The 16,844-nt window shown below is 51.4% G+C and overlaps 1 protein-coding gene across 1 annotated transcript in view; it reads left to right on the top strand.

The window, feature by feature from the left end:
* Pepd (peptidase D) overlaps positions 1-16,844 on the top strand; it is a 136,693-nt gene that overhangs the window by 103,449 nt on the left and 16,400 nt on the right. The window contains exons 10-11 of the mRNA XM_005368427.3: positions 10,360-10,428; positions 11,480-11,557. Coding sequence (XP_005368484.1) covers positions 10,360-10,428; positions 11,480-11,557 — 147 coding nt within the window. The remainder of the gene's footprint in view (positions 1-10,359; positions 10,429-11,479; positions 11,558-16,844) is intronic.

The following is a 16,844-nucleotide window of genomic DNA, read 5'->3' as shown; positions in this document are numbered from 1 at the left end:
AAAAAAAAAAGGCAAAGAAACAGTCTGGTCATGAGGGCTCCAGCCTGAACAGCGGTTCAATCCCTTGATGGTGTCACAATGTGACACATTACTGGGAAGTGGTGAGCCTACTTGGAGGAAGTAGTCATTGGGGCTAGGTCACTTAGGATGTCTTCTTGGGACAGCATCTTGCCCTGACCTCTTCCTATGTGTTTTCTCTCTTTCCTGTCCACAATGAAAAAGCTCCTGAGTCCTACCCCCTGCCCCTGCCATGATGTTCTGCCCAAGTCATGGGACTGAACAACCAAAATAAGCCCTTCAGCATTTGTCACCTGGTTAGATTCCAGTGCTACCAAAGCAACTAATGGACCAGTGACTAGGACAAATGGGCAAGAGCACCCTCCACCCACACAGACCTCACACACAGGATGCTGGGTGGCAGGAGGTGTCAGACACTAAGGAGAACATGCTGCCTGATCCTACTTAGAGCAAGCTCAGAAACCAGCAAACCCAGTTAGAAGTCAGGCCTCGTGGGGAGGAGGGGCCCACCGAGGGGAAGGGGCGCAGACTGTTTATGTGGTGCTGGTTCATTATGCTGCCTCCTTAGGATTTGAATCCTGCCTGCTGGATGTCATGTTTCAGTAAAACAGTTGACAGCTAATTATATTTTAAAATTTGTGTTTATGAATTTTAAAAATGCCTCGAAGGGTGTTCAAAATATTTGATAGAGGTTATCTATCATTGGGTGATAAGATTATGGGGTGACTGTGTGTGTTAGTGTGCATTCAAGTGTGTGTGTGTGTGTGTGTGTGTGTGTGTGTGTGTGTGTTTTGACAGAGTCTCACTGTAAAGCCTTGTCTAGCCTAAGCTCTCAATGTAGCCAGGCTGGCCTCAAACTCATAGAGATCCACCTGTGTCTGCCTCCTGAGTGCTGGGATTAAAGGTGTATGCTGCCATGCCCAACAATGTGTATAATTTTTAACAAGGTTTATTTTTAGTTTATGTATATGGGTGTTTTGCCTACATGTATGCTAGTGGACCTGGAGGTCAGAAGAGGGCTTCAAATCCCCCTGGAACTGAAGTTACAGATGTGAGCTGATATGTGGGTGCTGGGAACTGAACCCACGTCCTCTGGAAGAGCATCAAGTACTCCTAGCCATTGAGCCAGCTCTTTAGCCCCCATTGTACATAATTTGTTAAGGATGTCTTAAAAAGTTCTGTATGTGTGTGTGTCACACACATACAGAGAGACAGAGAATTTATTAGAAGTCTGCAGGCAGGGCTTTGACAGTTAAAGCAACGTAAGCTCCAGTTTGGTGTTTTTTTTTCTTCTTCTAATAACTGATATGGACAAAGTCAGAAACTCAGCTTAATCAAGCATGTCAAGAATAAAGGGGACGATTTGTTAATTGAATGTCATGTTATGTCCTCAGTTATGCTTAATAGAAGATAGGCAATTTAGAATTCCCAATTATCCAATTAAAATGCTAATTATCTCATACCTTGATAAGGCCTTTCCAAGCGAGGGGAGCTGCTGCACGGCGGCTGCTCACCTTCTGTCTTCTGCTGTGACCACTGCAGCCCCTGCTGCCGCCCTCGCCTCTGTCCCTGGGCTTCCTGCATCATAGCATCCTTTTTCCGAGTACCAGCTGCTACTTCCCACCAGCCACCTGGGGCCTCTTCACCCCTGACTAGGTGGACCCATATGTCCTTGTAGACCCGTGCACAGCTGTAGAGGATTATTGTAGCGCCCTCTGCCACCAAGATTTATGCAGCACCAGGCCCTTCCCTGCATGATCTCATCAGTTTCCTAGAAAGGTCTGTGAAAGGTGCCCTTCCAACCCATCACAGGCTGACAGGCCCCAGGCTTTGGAGGCCTTCAGATCTGAAAGTCTGTACAGATGCCAAGCCCAAACCCACTGGCCTGATCCTCCCATAACAGACCTCAGATTGCAAGTGTCGGGTTAATCTTCACTCACATCCTGACTGGGTTTAAAGTCACCTAGGAGGCACACCTAGAGGTGTCTGTGAGGGCTTCTTCAGAGACAGTTCTCCAAGGGAAGAAGACATATCCTGAATGTAGGCAGCACTGCCCCAAGGGCTGGAGACCTGGTTGGAAAGATTTAAAAAGCCAGCTAAATGCTGAGACTGGCCCATAAGTGAGCAAGCTATTTCACACCCCTGCTGCTGTGCCTCCCCCAACAGGGTGAATTAACTGCACCTTCCCATCTGAGGCAAAATAAGCCCGCCCTCTCTCCTTCCTTCCTTCCTTCCTTCCTTTCTTCCTTCCTTCCTTCCTTCCTTCCTTCCTATCTCCTCCCTCTCTCCCTTCCTTCTTCCTTCCTTCCTCTAGCTACTGCTTTTCAGGTATTTGGTCACAGTAAAAAGAAAGGTAGCTAATGCATAGAGGTGCCCCATCAGGAGCAGAAAAGTTAGGACAAGTGGCTCAGGATGGTCTATGCAGACCCAGGATGCCCGGGACCCATCCCCTGAGGTAAGATTGGCAGAATCTTTGTGAAATTGTCTTGACTAATGTAAGGGTAGCGTTGGTGGGAGGAGGGATTGTGGATACTTGGGGAGCATCTGGAAGCGGAAGAGGCTGCTAAACGCAGAGATGTCATCACAGTGATTGCAGGTAGGCCTTGTGACTAATGATGCCATATTGGTGCAAGTTGTGTTGGGACACTGTCAGCCCCTCTGCTACGACTGGTTTCACTAATGATGCATTGCTGGTTTTAGTATAAGACTTCATGCCAGGCCCTTCTTGGCGACATACTATGTGAATTCCACTTGATCATTTAAGACACACAGGGAAGCCGGGCAGTGGTGTCCTGTTTGTCCCTAGCCTTCTCTGGGTCCATCCTCACTTGTCCCAGTGTCCATCCTGCAAACAGCCCCACAGAAGATACATGTGAAAGAGTGGCAGTGGCACACGGAGGCAGAGCCTGTTTGCCAGGAGCCTTCTGATGGCCCATGGTCGCCCCAGAGGAAAGGAGTGTGGGGCTGTTTCCTCTCTCTGCTTCACATGTCCCTTCTGCTGACGTGCTGTGGCCAAATATCTGGTCTAAACAACCTCAGGAGGAATGGTGTGTTTGGGCTGACGGGGAGTTCAGTCCACGATGGTGGCAGCATGTGGTTGAGGCTGTTCTTCAGTTCTGAGCAGAGAGAATGCCAGCATTCAGTCACTGTTTCCTTTGCCCCTTTTTATGTTGGTTGGCCCTGGGATAGGCCCAGCCACATTTAGAGAGGGCCTTTTTTTCTCACAGCAAATCTTCTGACACACACCAACCCTTTCCCCGAATGCAGTTAAACTAACAGTCAGGATTGACCACTGCACACATGTGACTACTGGTCTCTGAAGACTGGAAACGGGAAATACTCCGTGTCTCTTGTGATACATCTCTTCTGTGATGGACTGTGCCTCTCTTACCCTGAAAAGGGACTTCAGTCACACGTGGAATGAGCTTAGTTAGGTATGGTATATTAATACATAAAGTATTCTTACTTAGCAAACATCATAGCCAGTGTATGGTATAAATGGGAATTAAAAGTAACTCAGACATTAAGAAGTTACATAAAAAGAAAAAGTCGGGCTGGTGAGCTGGCTTAGTGAGCAGTGCTTGCCACTCAAACCTGATGGCCCAAGTTTGATCCTGAAATCCATTTAAAGGAACAAAGAGAAAACCAGCTCCACAAAGTTGCCCTGACTCCATACACATGTGCCAGAGCCCTCTTCCATCATATACTCTGTAATAAAAAATAAAATCTCAAAGCTAAAGGTGCTGCTGTACCTGATTACCTCAGTGCCATTCCTGGAACCCACAGAAGGGCACTGGCTCTCACAGTTGCCCTCTGAGCTATGCACACACAAGAAGTGAATAAATGTGTTTAAGATGTTAAGTATCTGGGTGCTGAGACATTTATATATGACACCATTGTTTGACACACACACACCCAAAAAATACCTTAAAATACCCTACACTTCCCTCTCCTCCCTGTTTTTACATGGCCAGGGCTCTGAGACCCCTGGATCAGCCCCGCCTGAGGTCACCATGAAGGGCCAGGAAGCCATTATGTGAGCTTGAATCCTGGAGCTGTGTGAAGGCAAACATTTGCCTCCTCTGTGTGATGGCCTGTGCAGGGAGCAGAGTGGCAGGACTGATGCAGGAATGGTGTGGATCTCTGCAGGTTTTGTTTGATTTTCAAGAAAGAGCCAAGGGCCAGGCATGGTTGTGTGTGTCTCTAATTCCTGAACTCACTCAGGAGACTTAGGTAAAAGGATTTCTGTGAGTTCAAGGCCAGCATGTTCCAGGCCAGTCAGGGCTATATAGTGAGGGAGGATGTGCGTGCGTGCGTGCATGTGTGTGTACATGCGTGCACATGCGCCAAAGTCTGTTTTCTCAAAGGCCCCCACAGACTCTTTCTGTTTCCTCTAACTTGTGGACACCTCTTAAGACCTCTGAATAGTGACCACAGAAGGAATGTTCTGTTCATGGTGCTCATTGTATGTTAGTCACCAAGCAACATAGTCTAAGGATTAAGTAAAAAAATCTCAGAGGAAGTGGGGTACCACTATCCTGTTTTCACAAATGTGGAAATGAGGCCCATCAGGCACACACAGCTGATGAGTAGCAGAGCAAGGGCTTGGTGATGAAGTCCTGAGGTCCACGGGGCCCAGCTTGCAGAATGATGTGGTAGGAGGTGCCTCCATTAGCTGCCTCTGCAGACCTCGAAGGCTAAAGCCAGGGAACTTGCATTGCAGATGGCTTAGCTGAAGGGCAGGCCTTCTGCTGTTATCTCAAGCAATTAGTGCAGTCTTATTGGATTGCTTATCATTATGTATTAGATGATAAACCTTCCTGGGCTGGAGCTGGGCTACACGCCCAGGAACCCTCCCAAGGACACAGAGGCAGCCCCGGCAAAGGCAATGCTGTCCCTGGGGTTGTGGTTCCTACAGGCGTGGGTCTGAGTGTTTGCTGCGTTTGCCCCATTAGTCATCTCCAGGCACTGACAAATGGTCCTGCCCCACTCTGTCACTGCAGTAACTCCATCCGCCTTGTTATTCACTGTGCAGATTCTCCCAGGTTACCTGGGGTTCTCATTTATGCCTGGATACAGTGCAGATTTTACCCGAGCCTGGCTTGGGAAAAATTTATGGCATGGGTGTTGGAGGAATGACAAGAGCCTCAGCAGCCCAGGCAGTAGGGATGTGTGGAAGGCTGAGTGGCCAGGACATTGGCAGCTCCTTTGTCTTCAGAAAGTCCCTGGGTGGGAATCCCTAGTGTCTAGTCACATACCTGACTTGGTCACTGCTCTTTTGCTATGAGGAAGCACCATGACCATGGCAACTCTCATAAGAGAAAACGTTTGAGGTTTAGTCCTTTATCATCTTGGTGGAAAGCATGGTGGCATGCAGGCAGGCACTAGAGCAGTAGCTGGGAGCTACATCCTGATCTGTAGGAAGAGAGAGACAGGGCCTGGCTTAAGCTTTTAAAACCTCAGAGCCCACCCCCAGTGACACACTTCCTCCAACATCTCCACACCTCCTAATCCTTCTCAGATAGTGCTCCTAAGCATTCAAATATGAGTCTGTGGGGGCCATTCCCATTCAAGCCACCACAGTGCCCGGTCATGATAATTCCAGGTGAGCCAAGGGAGCAGGATTAGCAGTGGAGCCTAGCACCATGCCTGTGCCGTGTGCAAATCACAGATCTACAGAAAGAACAGGTTTTCCCAGAACTGTTTTGCTGTCTGTTCTCCTCTTTGGGGAGACTGGTCACTGCCAGTTCTTCATAAAATCTACCCATTCTCTTTCCATGCTCTGTTTAAGTATTAATTATGTTCTATGTGTGTAAGGTCTTGGGCATTGTTTCTAGAAATTCTTGGGTTGGGGAGGGTTTGTTGTGTCTGAAAATTTTGCATGGAGGGGGCATGATGGGTGCGTGAGTTCATAGTAGGGGGCGTGATAGGTGTGTTCGTCCATAGTGGTAGGGTGCATCATGGGTGTGTGAATCCATAATAGTGGTGTGGTGTGTCATGGGTGTGTAAGTCTATAGTGGTGAGGTGTGATGGGTGTGTGAGCCTGTAGTAGTGGGGGCGGGGTACGAAGGGTATGTGAGTTCATAGTGTTGTGGGGAGGTGATATGTATGTGATGTGTGTGAACATCATAGATGTACATATAGCCTGTGCTGGGTATTCATGTGGTATCTAGAATATGACATGTGTGGAATGTGTGGTGTCTATGAGGCGTGTGTGTGTCATGTGTGAGTGATTTTTGACGTGCATGTGTGAGAACTGCACTGTGGTTTGTATATGGTTATGTGATGTGTGTGACACACTGTGTATGGCATGTGTATAACTTGGTGTAAAAGCCTGTGCTGTGGGTGCGTATGTGGTATGTGAGTATGATGTGTGTGATATACTGTGGGCCTGGGATGGCACATATGTGACATGTGTATATGTAAGGCCTGTGCTATGGCGGTATCTGTAGTCCTTGGCTGGCTGTGGCCATCCAGTTTGGATTCAATGTGCCCTCCTGCTAGCAACTCCAGTATCATAGTATGGCTGTTTTGTTCATTCCTGCTTGGGGGTTTCTAAACCCTGAAGATCATTCCCATTTGAACAGGGAAACCCAGGGCACATGAACCTATATGTATGAACCCTGAGATATGTGTGCCCTTGCATGGCCCAGCAGGCTTTCTAACTGCTTGCTTTGTTACAGAGTTGCCCCAAGTCGTGTGTGTGTGACCATGCAGGGCCCTAGCTCTGTGTGCATACAACCTCTCGGTTCTAAGCCTCTGCCTCTCATTTTTCCATATGGATTCTAGGTCCCCAGGCTGACTCTCTGGCCTCTGCTCCTTTCTCTCTTGCATGCTGCTCCGCATGTTGTGTTCCATGCTGCACCTCTGTGTGTGAGAGGCAGGACGGTTTCTGGCTGCAACTCTCCATCAATTCACATACTGTAGTTTCAGAGGGGCAGCTAGCTGGTAGCCTGTAGCAAATTGTGACCATGGGCTTGGGTGCTCGGCAGTTGGCCTTTCCATTACTGGCTTACTCCATCTTCCATAATGCTGCAGAGGGCTCCTTTAGAAATATCCTGGCTACTGGTGGGGTCAGGCTGCTCTGCTTGCTCATCCCAGCTCTGCCTGCTGAGCTCAGACCAACCTGTACAGAGCCTCAAATTGCCTCCGTGTGACAGCTGTGGCTCAGTTGAAAGCATTTGATCCTCTGCTCTTCCCCTTTTAAAGATCAGAAACATGGCATTACCTCTTCACGCCCCTGCATCACCCTCGCTTTCCTTAAAACTTGGGTACCTTTACACGTCCACAGCCCAGGCTAGAAGCCTGCAGAAAACTGGCCCACTTAATTCAACTTATTATGACCTCAAAGCATCCGTGTGTCCTTGGATGCTTCTATCCTCTATCAGGAAAAAATCAAAACACCAAGGGCTTGAGAATGGTTCGGTGGTGAAGTGCTGGCCTAACTTGTATAAGGCTGGGGCTTGATTAGCTGCCTGTCCTATGACTGTGACAGAATAGGGAGGGAGACTTTGCTTCGGCTCATGGTTCGGAGGCTATCAGCCCACTGTGGCAGAAAAGGCTTGGCTACAAGAACTGCTCTGGCTGTGGCCCAGGGAGACTCGGGTGGTTGTCCATCTCCTCTCCAAGGATCAGTGTGTGGACTCGGAGTGGAGCGGGCTACCTGAGGGCCCACTCCCAGTTACCCTGTCTACCAGCAGGCCCCATGTTCCAAAGGTCCCACAGCCTCCCCAAATTCCAGCAGCTGTCCAGATAACCATTTAAAGCAGAACATGCCATTGTCCAGTGTGAAGAACACCAGCCTCATTTAGGGTGGATTTTCTGCATGGGTGACTCTAGTTCCTAGAGTCCCTGCTTATGGGGAAATGTGGGATCATGCGTGTGGCTGGAAGGTGGCCTGTGTCAGACCACTGAGTTTCCCTTGTCTGTTGGCCACTTCTGCAGACCATGCCCTGTACTGGGCATTGCCTTTTTCTTCCACAGAAATCAAGGATACAAGGAAGGTTTGTCTCTGCTGAGATCAGGCCCCAGGCAAAGGTGCCCAACCCACCCCAGGCCCCATCCTGGTGGAATATGTTTGCCACCTGTATATGCCGGTGGCATGGCTGTCCCTCTGCCTGTCCTCTCTGAAGCCAGACAATCACAGTAGCATCTGCAGTCATGTGCAGGGCACCTGTCTGCACCTCCATGAACATGGCCATGTAGTCCCCTGATGTTTTGTGAAAGGACCATCTCTCCAGAAGCTGAGGGAGCCCTTGAGGCTCCATGGGGTGGCTTGGAGGCTGGCTTCCTGTGTAGAGAGGGAGCTGTTTCAGAGGCTGCTTGTCCATCAGGGGATTTGTAGAGGGAGGCTGCCTGCTGGGGTGGTGGGAGAACCCCAGGGATGTGCCTAGCTCAGGCCAGACTCGGCTCTCTGGTTTAGGTCTGACTGCTCTCATGGCCCATGTCTCCCATTGTGAAAATGAGACCAGCAAAGGAAGGAGTGGGTGTCCCTCCACCTCCCCCCGCCCCACACACAGCTCCTGAATCCTTTGCATTGAGGAAACATCTTACTTGTAAGGCACCCAATTATCCTGGAAGGTTTGCAGGCAAGTCTGGAAACCGATCGAATCCAGGGAAACCGTTTCTGCATAACAACTACTTAATACCCAATCATAACAATTATACATAATTTGTGTTTACAGTGCCTAGAAGATTAAACTCCTCCGTGCAGACACTTTCCAAAACAGGCCTAGAACGTGCAGGGCAGGCAGGGCTGCCACTCAGCATGCCCACGGGCTGCCTTTGGTACTCTGCAGATGGCATAGGCGGGATACAACCTAGGCCTTCTTCTCAGAGCACAGTTGAGCCAGGGCCCAGCTGGGAACATATGCTGGAGCCTCAGGGATGGAGTGAAGGCTTCCCCATCACCACCCCTTACCAGCTATAGTCTGCAGAGGCTGGGCATGTTGTGTTCCAATGCTGAGGCCCAAGGCATTCAGGAGGGGTGGGGCCTGATGCATTCTAAAGCTGTGGCCAGTGCAGCCTCCCTGGGGTCCAGCTTTTTCTCTTTAAAAAAAAAAAATATTTATTTTTGTCAGGCCCCTTTAATCCCAGCACTCAGGAGGTAGCGGTAGATCTCTATGAGTTCAATTCAAGGCCAGCCTGGTCTAGAATTCTAGAGTTCTAGACCAGCCAGAACTTCAGAGTGAGGTATTGTCAAAAAGGGGTATATGTGATTCTTTTTAAAAGGTTTGTTTATTTTTATTTTATGCTTATGAGTGTTTCGCCCACCTGCATGTCTATATGTGTATGTACCACATGCATGGTGCCCATGGAGGTCAGAAGGTGTCAGATCTCCTGAAGCTGAGGCTACAGGCAGCTATGAGCCTTCCATTGCAGATGCTGGAACCAAACTGCAAAAGAGTGCTCCTTTTGAACGCTGAGCCCTCTCTTCAGCCCTCACGGTCTTCTGTTCGCCACCCTTGTTTGCTTGTTTATTTAGGTTTGGATTCTTGAAGATAGGATTTTGATATGTATCCCAAGCTTATCTTGAACTCATTGCAGTCTTCTGCCTCAGTGTCCCAAGGGCTGGGATTATGGGTGTGTACCTTCTGATATGACCTGTCTGGTCCGTTAGTGTCTGAAGAGCCTCCTCCAAGTCTGCCCAGGAGTCTCAGCGTGAGGAGAGAGCTTGCTGCCCCTCTTTCAACATGGATACTCTTATTGGTGAACCTTCTAGAAGGCTGGACCCTCTCCTACCCTCCTCGTCGCTCTCTCAGATTGTGCAATATTATAATGATCCCCCACTCTCCCAAAGACACCCCTTGTCACTGGGGTCTGTCCCTTCAGTCTTTGCTGCTAGGCCTCCCTGCTTAAGATGTGAGCATGTCCCTAAACCCAGCTGGCTTATTGCTTTCTCAAGCAGGGAGATGTGGAAACTGCCCCCAAGACCTGGCCCTCCTCACCTTCCTGGAGATTGCCCTACTTGCCCACTTAACCAGCCCTGCCACCCCGTCTGCAGCCCAGAATAACACTGGGTCATTTGCTTCTCAGCCATGCACCAGTCACAGATTCACAGGGAGACCCTCCAGCCCTGTGGAACTGTGTCCCTTGTCCCAGCTTGTCTCCCAAGAGTCAGGCTCCAGTGCTAGTCTTGCCCTCCTGTTGTGCCCACCTTCTTTCCTGGTGACACTCTGACCTCCATAGTTCTGTGCCCGGGCTGGCCCTGTGCTCACGCTCACTGGCGAACTCCAGCCTCCTCAGGGGCATGGCAGAAGCAGGTCCTTTTAGAGGATCTGCATTTGAATCTGAAGACCATTCAGACCCCAGTAACATCCCGTCATGTGCCTCTCCCCACAGCCTGTTCCAGCACTACTGTTACTCTCGGGGCGGCATGCGCCACACCTCTTACACCTGTATCTGCTGCAGGTAAGTCTTGGGCCTCATGGGAGGGCAGGCAACAGGGGACACTCCATCCTCCCAACCTCTGCTTAGCTCAGGGGCACTTGCTCACTCCTGTGCCCACCCCAGAGCCTGGAAGTCTCCTTGCCCTCTACTGCTGGCATCCCGTGCTCTGCCACATATGTGCGCAGGTAACATAGACAAGCAGGCCAGCCTCCAAACAGGTGCTTGTGCCGTGGAGGAAAACATGGATGGAGCTGTGTCGATACAGGGATTGAGTCCTTTTCTAAGAGTGTGTGCATGGTCGGGGGCAGATGGTGGGCTCTGGGTGGGTGTCTATGTGTCTATGGGAGAAGTAACCATGACCATAGGGGTAGCCATTGACTCTTACTGCACTGATGTGGTCTCCTGGGGGCATGCACAGCTGTGTAAGTGGCTGGTTGCAGGTGCCATTCTGAGTGTGACTGGACGGGCACATCCTAACTGTGTGTCTGGGGCTGACCCTAGCTTGCCTCCCAAACTCCATTCCTCCTGCCTGGTCCCTGCTCAGCCTGGACAGAGGTGGGCGGCTCTCACTGATGTGAGTGCGCATCCTCACACATGAATAATACATTCAGACATCTCTGTCCTTGGAAATGTTCTTCGCTGGTGGATAGGGAGAAAAATCATTATTTCTACTTTATGATTCCTAAGACTCCTAAATGGGACCATAAATATTACACCCAGGTGGGGTTTTCCCCTGCAAGTTCTTCCTAATAGCATCACTCATTAGGGTAGCTCCACGGCTTCTCGTCTCCCTGGTCCTGAATACGACCCTCTAAGAGGCTCCTGAGACAGCCAGGACCCCTCCACGAAACCTCCCTGCCATTAGCCCTTCTCCAGGCCCCTAAGCCTCTGCCCTTTGTTTATGCTGCCTATATTCCCAGCCCAGAAAGCAGCTGTCAGACCCAAGGAGCTGCTCCCGGCTCTGGCACACGGGGACACCATGTTCCTCTGTTCCTGGCTGTGGACCTGGTCCAGCCTCCAGGTCCTGCTGGGTGACAGTGGGCTCTTAACTACCCTCCGTGGCTCTTTGCAGTGGTGAGAACGCAGCCGTGCTGCACTATGGCCATGCCGGGGCCCCCAATGACCGGACGATCAAGGATGGAGATATGTGGTAAGTGAGGCTGCGCTGCCGGCATCCCGCTGTGCACATGTCCCTCTGGGACAAAGGGAGATACCCACATCTGGGTCAGCCAAAGGCCTCTGGGCTCCCGTCCCAAGAGGGCTGGCTACAGCAAAGCCCTGGGCCTGCTTTCAGCCCAGGCTTCTCTGCTATAGATGTTAGCCTGCATGCTCCCTTCCCCAGGCCTGAGGCCTGCACCCTAAAAGTAAACACCATGAGGCATAGGCCATCAAGATTCCCTGTGGTTTCCTGTGGAGCTAGGAAGGGGTTGGGGGCAGGGGCGCTTTTTGGCTATCCCTAGCCTCTTTCCAACCTTTGAGCTGCTGGTGTTTGGAGCCCCCCATTCTGAAACCTGTTATTCCTGGTCACCAGGCTCATTGCCGTCTGCGGCCATTGCTTCAGCTCTGCCAAGGTATGGCAAGCACGGACAGAGCATGCTGGACTGCCACCCTTGGGCTTGGAGGGATCTGCACTCACTGCTACAGCTGTTCCTCAGTCACTCCATGATCCCAGCCAGATGTTGGCCAGGGCAGGCTCAAGCTACGCTGCGCTTTTAAGAGCCCCTCTACCTTGGCCTTCAGATGTGCTGTGACCATCAGTTGACCAAAGGGTTACTATCTTGCCTGGTTCTTAGATGTCCGTTTTGTGTGAGGGTCTAGCTAAAGCTAGCTAAGAAGGTCGCTAGCCAATTTAGAGCAGTCTTCCTGCCTCTGGCTCCCTGATGCTGGGATTACAGGCATAAACCACCAGGCCTGGTTGGTTCTTAGATGTCGTTCAGTCTGTTGTTCAAAACTGGGCTCCTAGGCAGCACCGCAGTGTAGCTGGCTGGACCATTGGCTTCCTTCTCAGCCACCTGCAGCACTCATTCCCTGTCGTGACTGCCCACTGTGTGGCTTTGGCCCTGCTGCAGGGAGTGGAAGCCTGTTCTACAGAGTTCCCAGCCCATGTCTACTGAGGACAGACAGATAACTAGCATGCATGGACAGACAGATAACCAGCCACTGAGAAAGACACCATGCTCTGAATAGTCACTACCATGCAGAAGACAACCACTCAGTCCCAGGGTCCACACTGGCACATGACTGCCAGTCTGCCTACCAGGGTCAGCCAATAGGTAAGACATTCTGGTTCAAGCTGCTTAGCTCTCTATAAGGAAAGCTTCGTCTCTCTGTGCCTCAGTTTATCCATCTGTGAGTGGAGATAACATGCACATCTTGGGACTCCCCATGATAATGGCAGAAAGGGCACATAAGGAACAAAGAGGCTGCAAATGGCCTCTTCCTGGGGAGCCAGCAAAAGATGAGGCAGGAAAAGCCCTTCAGACCAGCCTTTAGGACTGCTGGTCATTGCGACTCCTTCCCCTCTATATGGCCCAACTGCTGCGAGCTCAGTGCTCATGGGCAGCGTGTGGCACCTGTGCCTCTGGATACAGCTGCGGACAAGAGTGAGCTGAGGAACCCCATGGATGTTCATGCCAAACTCAAATTGGTGATTTTGTTTTTCTAGTGCTAACTTTGAAATGTAGCCAGTGGAATCATTATGAGTTTATTATAGTCAATTTATTATGCAGCATTTAGAACATGTTTTGTTGATTACTGCTACTGCCAGATTGCTGGCGGCATTTATAATCCATTGTTTTATTGAAATTGATCTGCCAAGCACCTAGTGCGTTTGGTAAATAATAAATCACACTGTTATCCCAACATAAAGCCACAGCCCTTCATCATAAGGTAGGGGACCAGAATATGTGTCTAGAATGGAGTCTGTGCCAAAGCTGAGTGCCACCTGAGACAGGGCATGTGTTCCAGGCATCAAGCACAGGGGTGCACTCTGGGCTCTGCCAAGCTTTGGACATGAAAGATGATTAAACAGTAATAGGGCTGTTTGGGGAGCAGTGAGGAGAGGAGATACTGAGTGACAGTCAGACCTTCAAGTCCCTTTCAGTAGTCCCAGCAGTGAGTACACCCACGCTTCTCAGCACATACCCACATAAGCACACCAGGAGCCATTTGTATGATCCTGAGCACAGAGGCTCCCCAACCCACTGCAGTTTTTTCAATCCATCAATGGGGTCTTAGAGCACTGACTCCAAGGGGTCAGAAACTGGTGAATGCCGGAACCAAACTGCAAAGCCCAACAAGCTGGACATCTGCCCGCTTTCTGTGTCTCCGAAGAGCATTTTCCAGCCCAGGGCCAGGGCAGAGCACAAATCAGGCCTCCTTTATTCAGGCAACTACTTCTTAAAACAGCTGAACTAGGATCTCACACTGTAGCCCAGGCTGGCTCTGACGTATAGCATTGTCTTGGCCTCCCAAGTGCTCAGATTGCCGGCATGCACCACTGTTGCTTGCTTGTGTTAACCTTGGGTGGGGCTGAAAGCCAGCTAAGGCCACTTCTAGCCACTATGGGCCACAGTCCTGACCTGTGAGGTCTAGATGTTGCCCAGGCTGGTCTGTGCTGTATATCAAGCTTGTCAGCCAAGTCCTGCAGGCCATCCCACATCCTAGCCAGTGCTCCCAGGTCCCACACCCAGCTGCTCTGTGTGGACCCCAGGGAAGGAGTGGGGACATGTGTGGCTTCAGATGTCTGGGCCTCTCTCAGTGCAGAGCCTGTGGCTGTTGAGCCTCTTGGAGTTTTCCCGTTGGCTCCCGGAGCACCTTCCGGCTGTGTCCCTGGAGTCCCCTGAACCCGCTGGTCAGGTCACTGTCCTGCAGGAAACATCAGCTGCATCTTGTTTCCTTCTTCAAGGCAAGCAGGCAGGGCTTTGACCACAGGGCTTGCCAAGTGTGGCGGTCTTGTTAGGCGATGCTTCCAGCATATTCACATAAAGGGTGGTGTTGAATAAGGTCACCAGAGGCCCTTCCTGAGTGGGCGGCCACAGAAGATGCTTCCCACTGCATCTAGCTCCAAGCAGGTGGCTGTGAGCACATCTAGAGAAACAGGGAAGTCACTGGCTCTGGTTAAGGAGTGGTCCTTAAATACCCCTCGGAGCCGGCTCACAGACAGATAAGGGCTGCACCTGGGTCAACGGGAAAACCACCATCCATGCACCGGGAAGAGGGCATCCCAGGTTGGGTCATTCTTGTTCAAGACTCTCCAGCTGAGCTATTCACCCCACATGGCAGAGGATGCGTCCCCACTGGGGGTTCTGATTCAAGAAGTAGATGGGGCATGCCTCCTCAGCTACCTGCTAGCCTATAATAAGAGGGGAAGCTAGGTGCCGGGACTCCTCTCCAAACCTATCAGAGTACGCTCCAGGTCCGGGTCTCCCAAGTACAGGTGGTGGCTCACAGATGGTGTGCAAGGCTTTCCAGCGCTAGCCAGAAGAGGGCAGTGTAGCCTCAGGACTTGGCCAGGCCTCTCTCTGGGTTGTGGTTTGCTATGCTGCCCTGGGGTGTGGGAGGTGGGCCTGCAGCCCAGCTAGGGACAGGCCCATCCCTAACTTTGCACTTAGCAGCTTGCCAGTGCACCCTCCCACTCCACCCCTGCTGTGGCCTCCGGGCCTCATCTGTCTCCCTGCTCTGATAATGGCCATGTATAGAGGTCACCAAAACCCAGAGAACTGAGGGTGGTTTCATCTCAGAACAGTTAGTACTTAAAGGTACCCAGAACTGTGCTGCTGGCCCTCTGTCTGGGTCACAGCTGGAGCCTGGGTGGCATCCAGGCTGACTCACACAGCTGTTGTCATCTCAGGTTTACCAATCCTTACTCCTGGGCTGCAGATACCAAGGGCCTTAGCAGACCCCACATCACTTGAGCCCTGCACTGGCTTGTGCCTATTCTGGTTGTGTGTCTGGCTGCCAGGTGTGGCCCCTAGGTAAGGTGAATCTGTGCCTGAGGCTCTTCCCCTGCTGCAGAAGGCGTGGAGTAAGGGCTGAGGGTGGCTCCACGTTGTCTGTGCCTAGGATTCCCGATTTAGAGACTGTCATCCGCAGCTAGCTCCTGCTGTAGGCTCATTTCATATCCCTTCCCCAGCCTTGCTAGTTCTAAAGGGACGCTTGGTGGCCACTAGGGGGCCTCATCCAGAGCATTTCATATCTGAAAATATACCAGCCTTTGGGGCAAGTGATCTCTCCTACAAACATAGTCTGTCCAGATGAGTCGGCCGAGGCTTTCCATGTCCCATTGCAGGAGACATTAGCCTTCTAACCAGGGCTCATATTTGCAGATATGCCTCCTGGCCATAAGCAGATGCCCTCCCCACGTGCTTCCTGTCCCTTCTGTTTAGTTTGTCACTACTTTGTGACCGCACCCACTCCATTGACGTCACAACCCATGGTTTAAAAAGTGCTAGTCTAGACAGCCCGAGTGCTCACAGACATCACAAGACACTGGTCACCAAAAAAAAAAAAAAAAATGAAGCATGTGCCGTCTGCGTGATGATGACTGCTGCCCCCCCCAGCAGCCACTGACCTGGTGCTGGCCCTCCCCCCCCCTCCACAGCAGCCACTGACCTGGTGCTGCCCCCCCCCCAGCAACCACTGACCTGGTGCTGGCTCTTCACCCCCCTCCACAGCAGCCACTGACCTGGTGCTGGCCCTCCACCCCCCTCCACAGCAGCCACTGCCCTGGTTCTGACAGACACTACCTACAGCAGCCACCACCCTGGTGTCCAACCCTAGGCCCAGAAGGCTGAGGCAGGCAGCAGCTGGTCCAAGCTACAGGATGGTGCTCTCTCCTTGGCACTTGGCCTGGCACTAGTGTTCTGCACCTCTGTGACATCCCTTAGAGGGCAGTGCCAGTTCTCTGTGAACATAGGGGGACCCCAGCAAGGGACTATTCTCATTAGAGTGTACATCAGAGATTTATAGGGGATGGAGACCTGCTGCTGGCACGGGGACCATCCCTGCCTACTTAGGCCCTGAGGAGCAGCTGGCCCAAGGAGTCGTAGGAAGAGGTTCCTTCCATGGGTCAACCTGTAACCAAGGGGAGCACTGAGAACGGCTCTGCTGCTGCTGCTGGCCATTCCCGGAGGCTGCCATGCACAGAGACCTGCTGGTAAGCCAAGAGTGGGCAGCTGACCTGTGAACTGGGAAGGGGTGCCCACTGTGGCCAGCCTGCTGCAGAGACAACATGGCTGGCTACCGTCCTGTTCCATCCTCTGCTGAGGTCTGTTCAGAACCTGTCCCTCTCCCTCTCCCTCCAGCCTGGCATGCAGACTGTACAAAGCAAGCATGCTTAGCACACGTGCATGGAAGATGTCAGTTTTGGGTGAGAAGCAGCAGAGTGTGTGTTGCATACTCAGATTAAAATGAGGCTACAAGCTGAGTACGAAGTG

Source organism: Microtus ochrogaster, unplaced genomic scaffold, assembly GCF_000317375.1.
Source record: "Microtus ochrogaster isolate Prairie Vole_2 unplaced genomic scaffold, MicOch1.0 UNK32, whole genome shotgun sequence".
In the NCBI taxonomy this organism is placed as follows: Eukaryota; Metazoa; Chordata; class Mammalia; order Rodentia; family Cricetidae; genus Microtus; species Microtus ochrogaster.
This window is presented reverse-complemented; position numbering and strand designations above follow the sequence as displayed.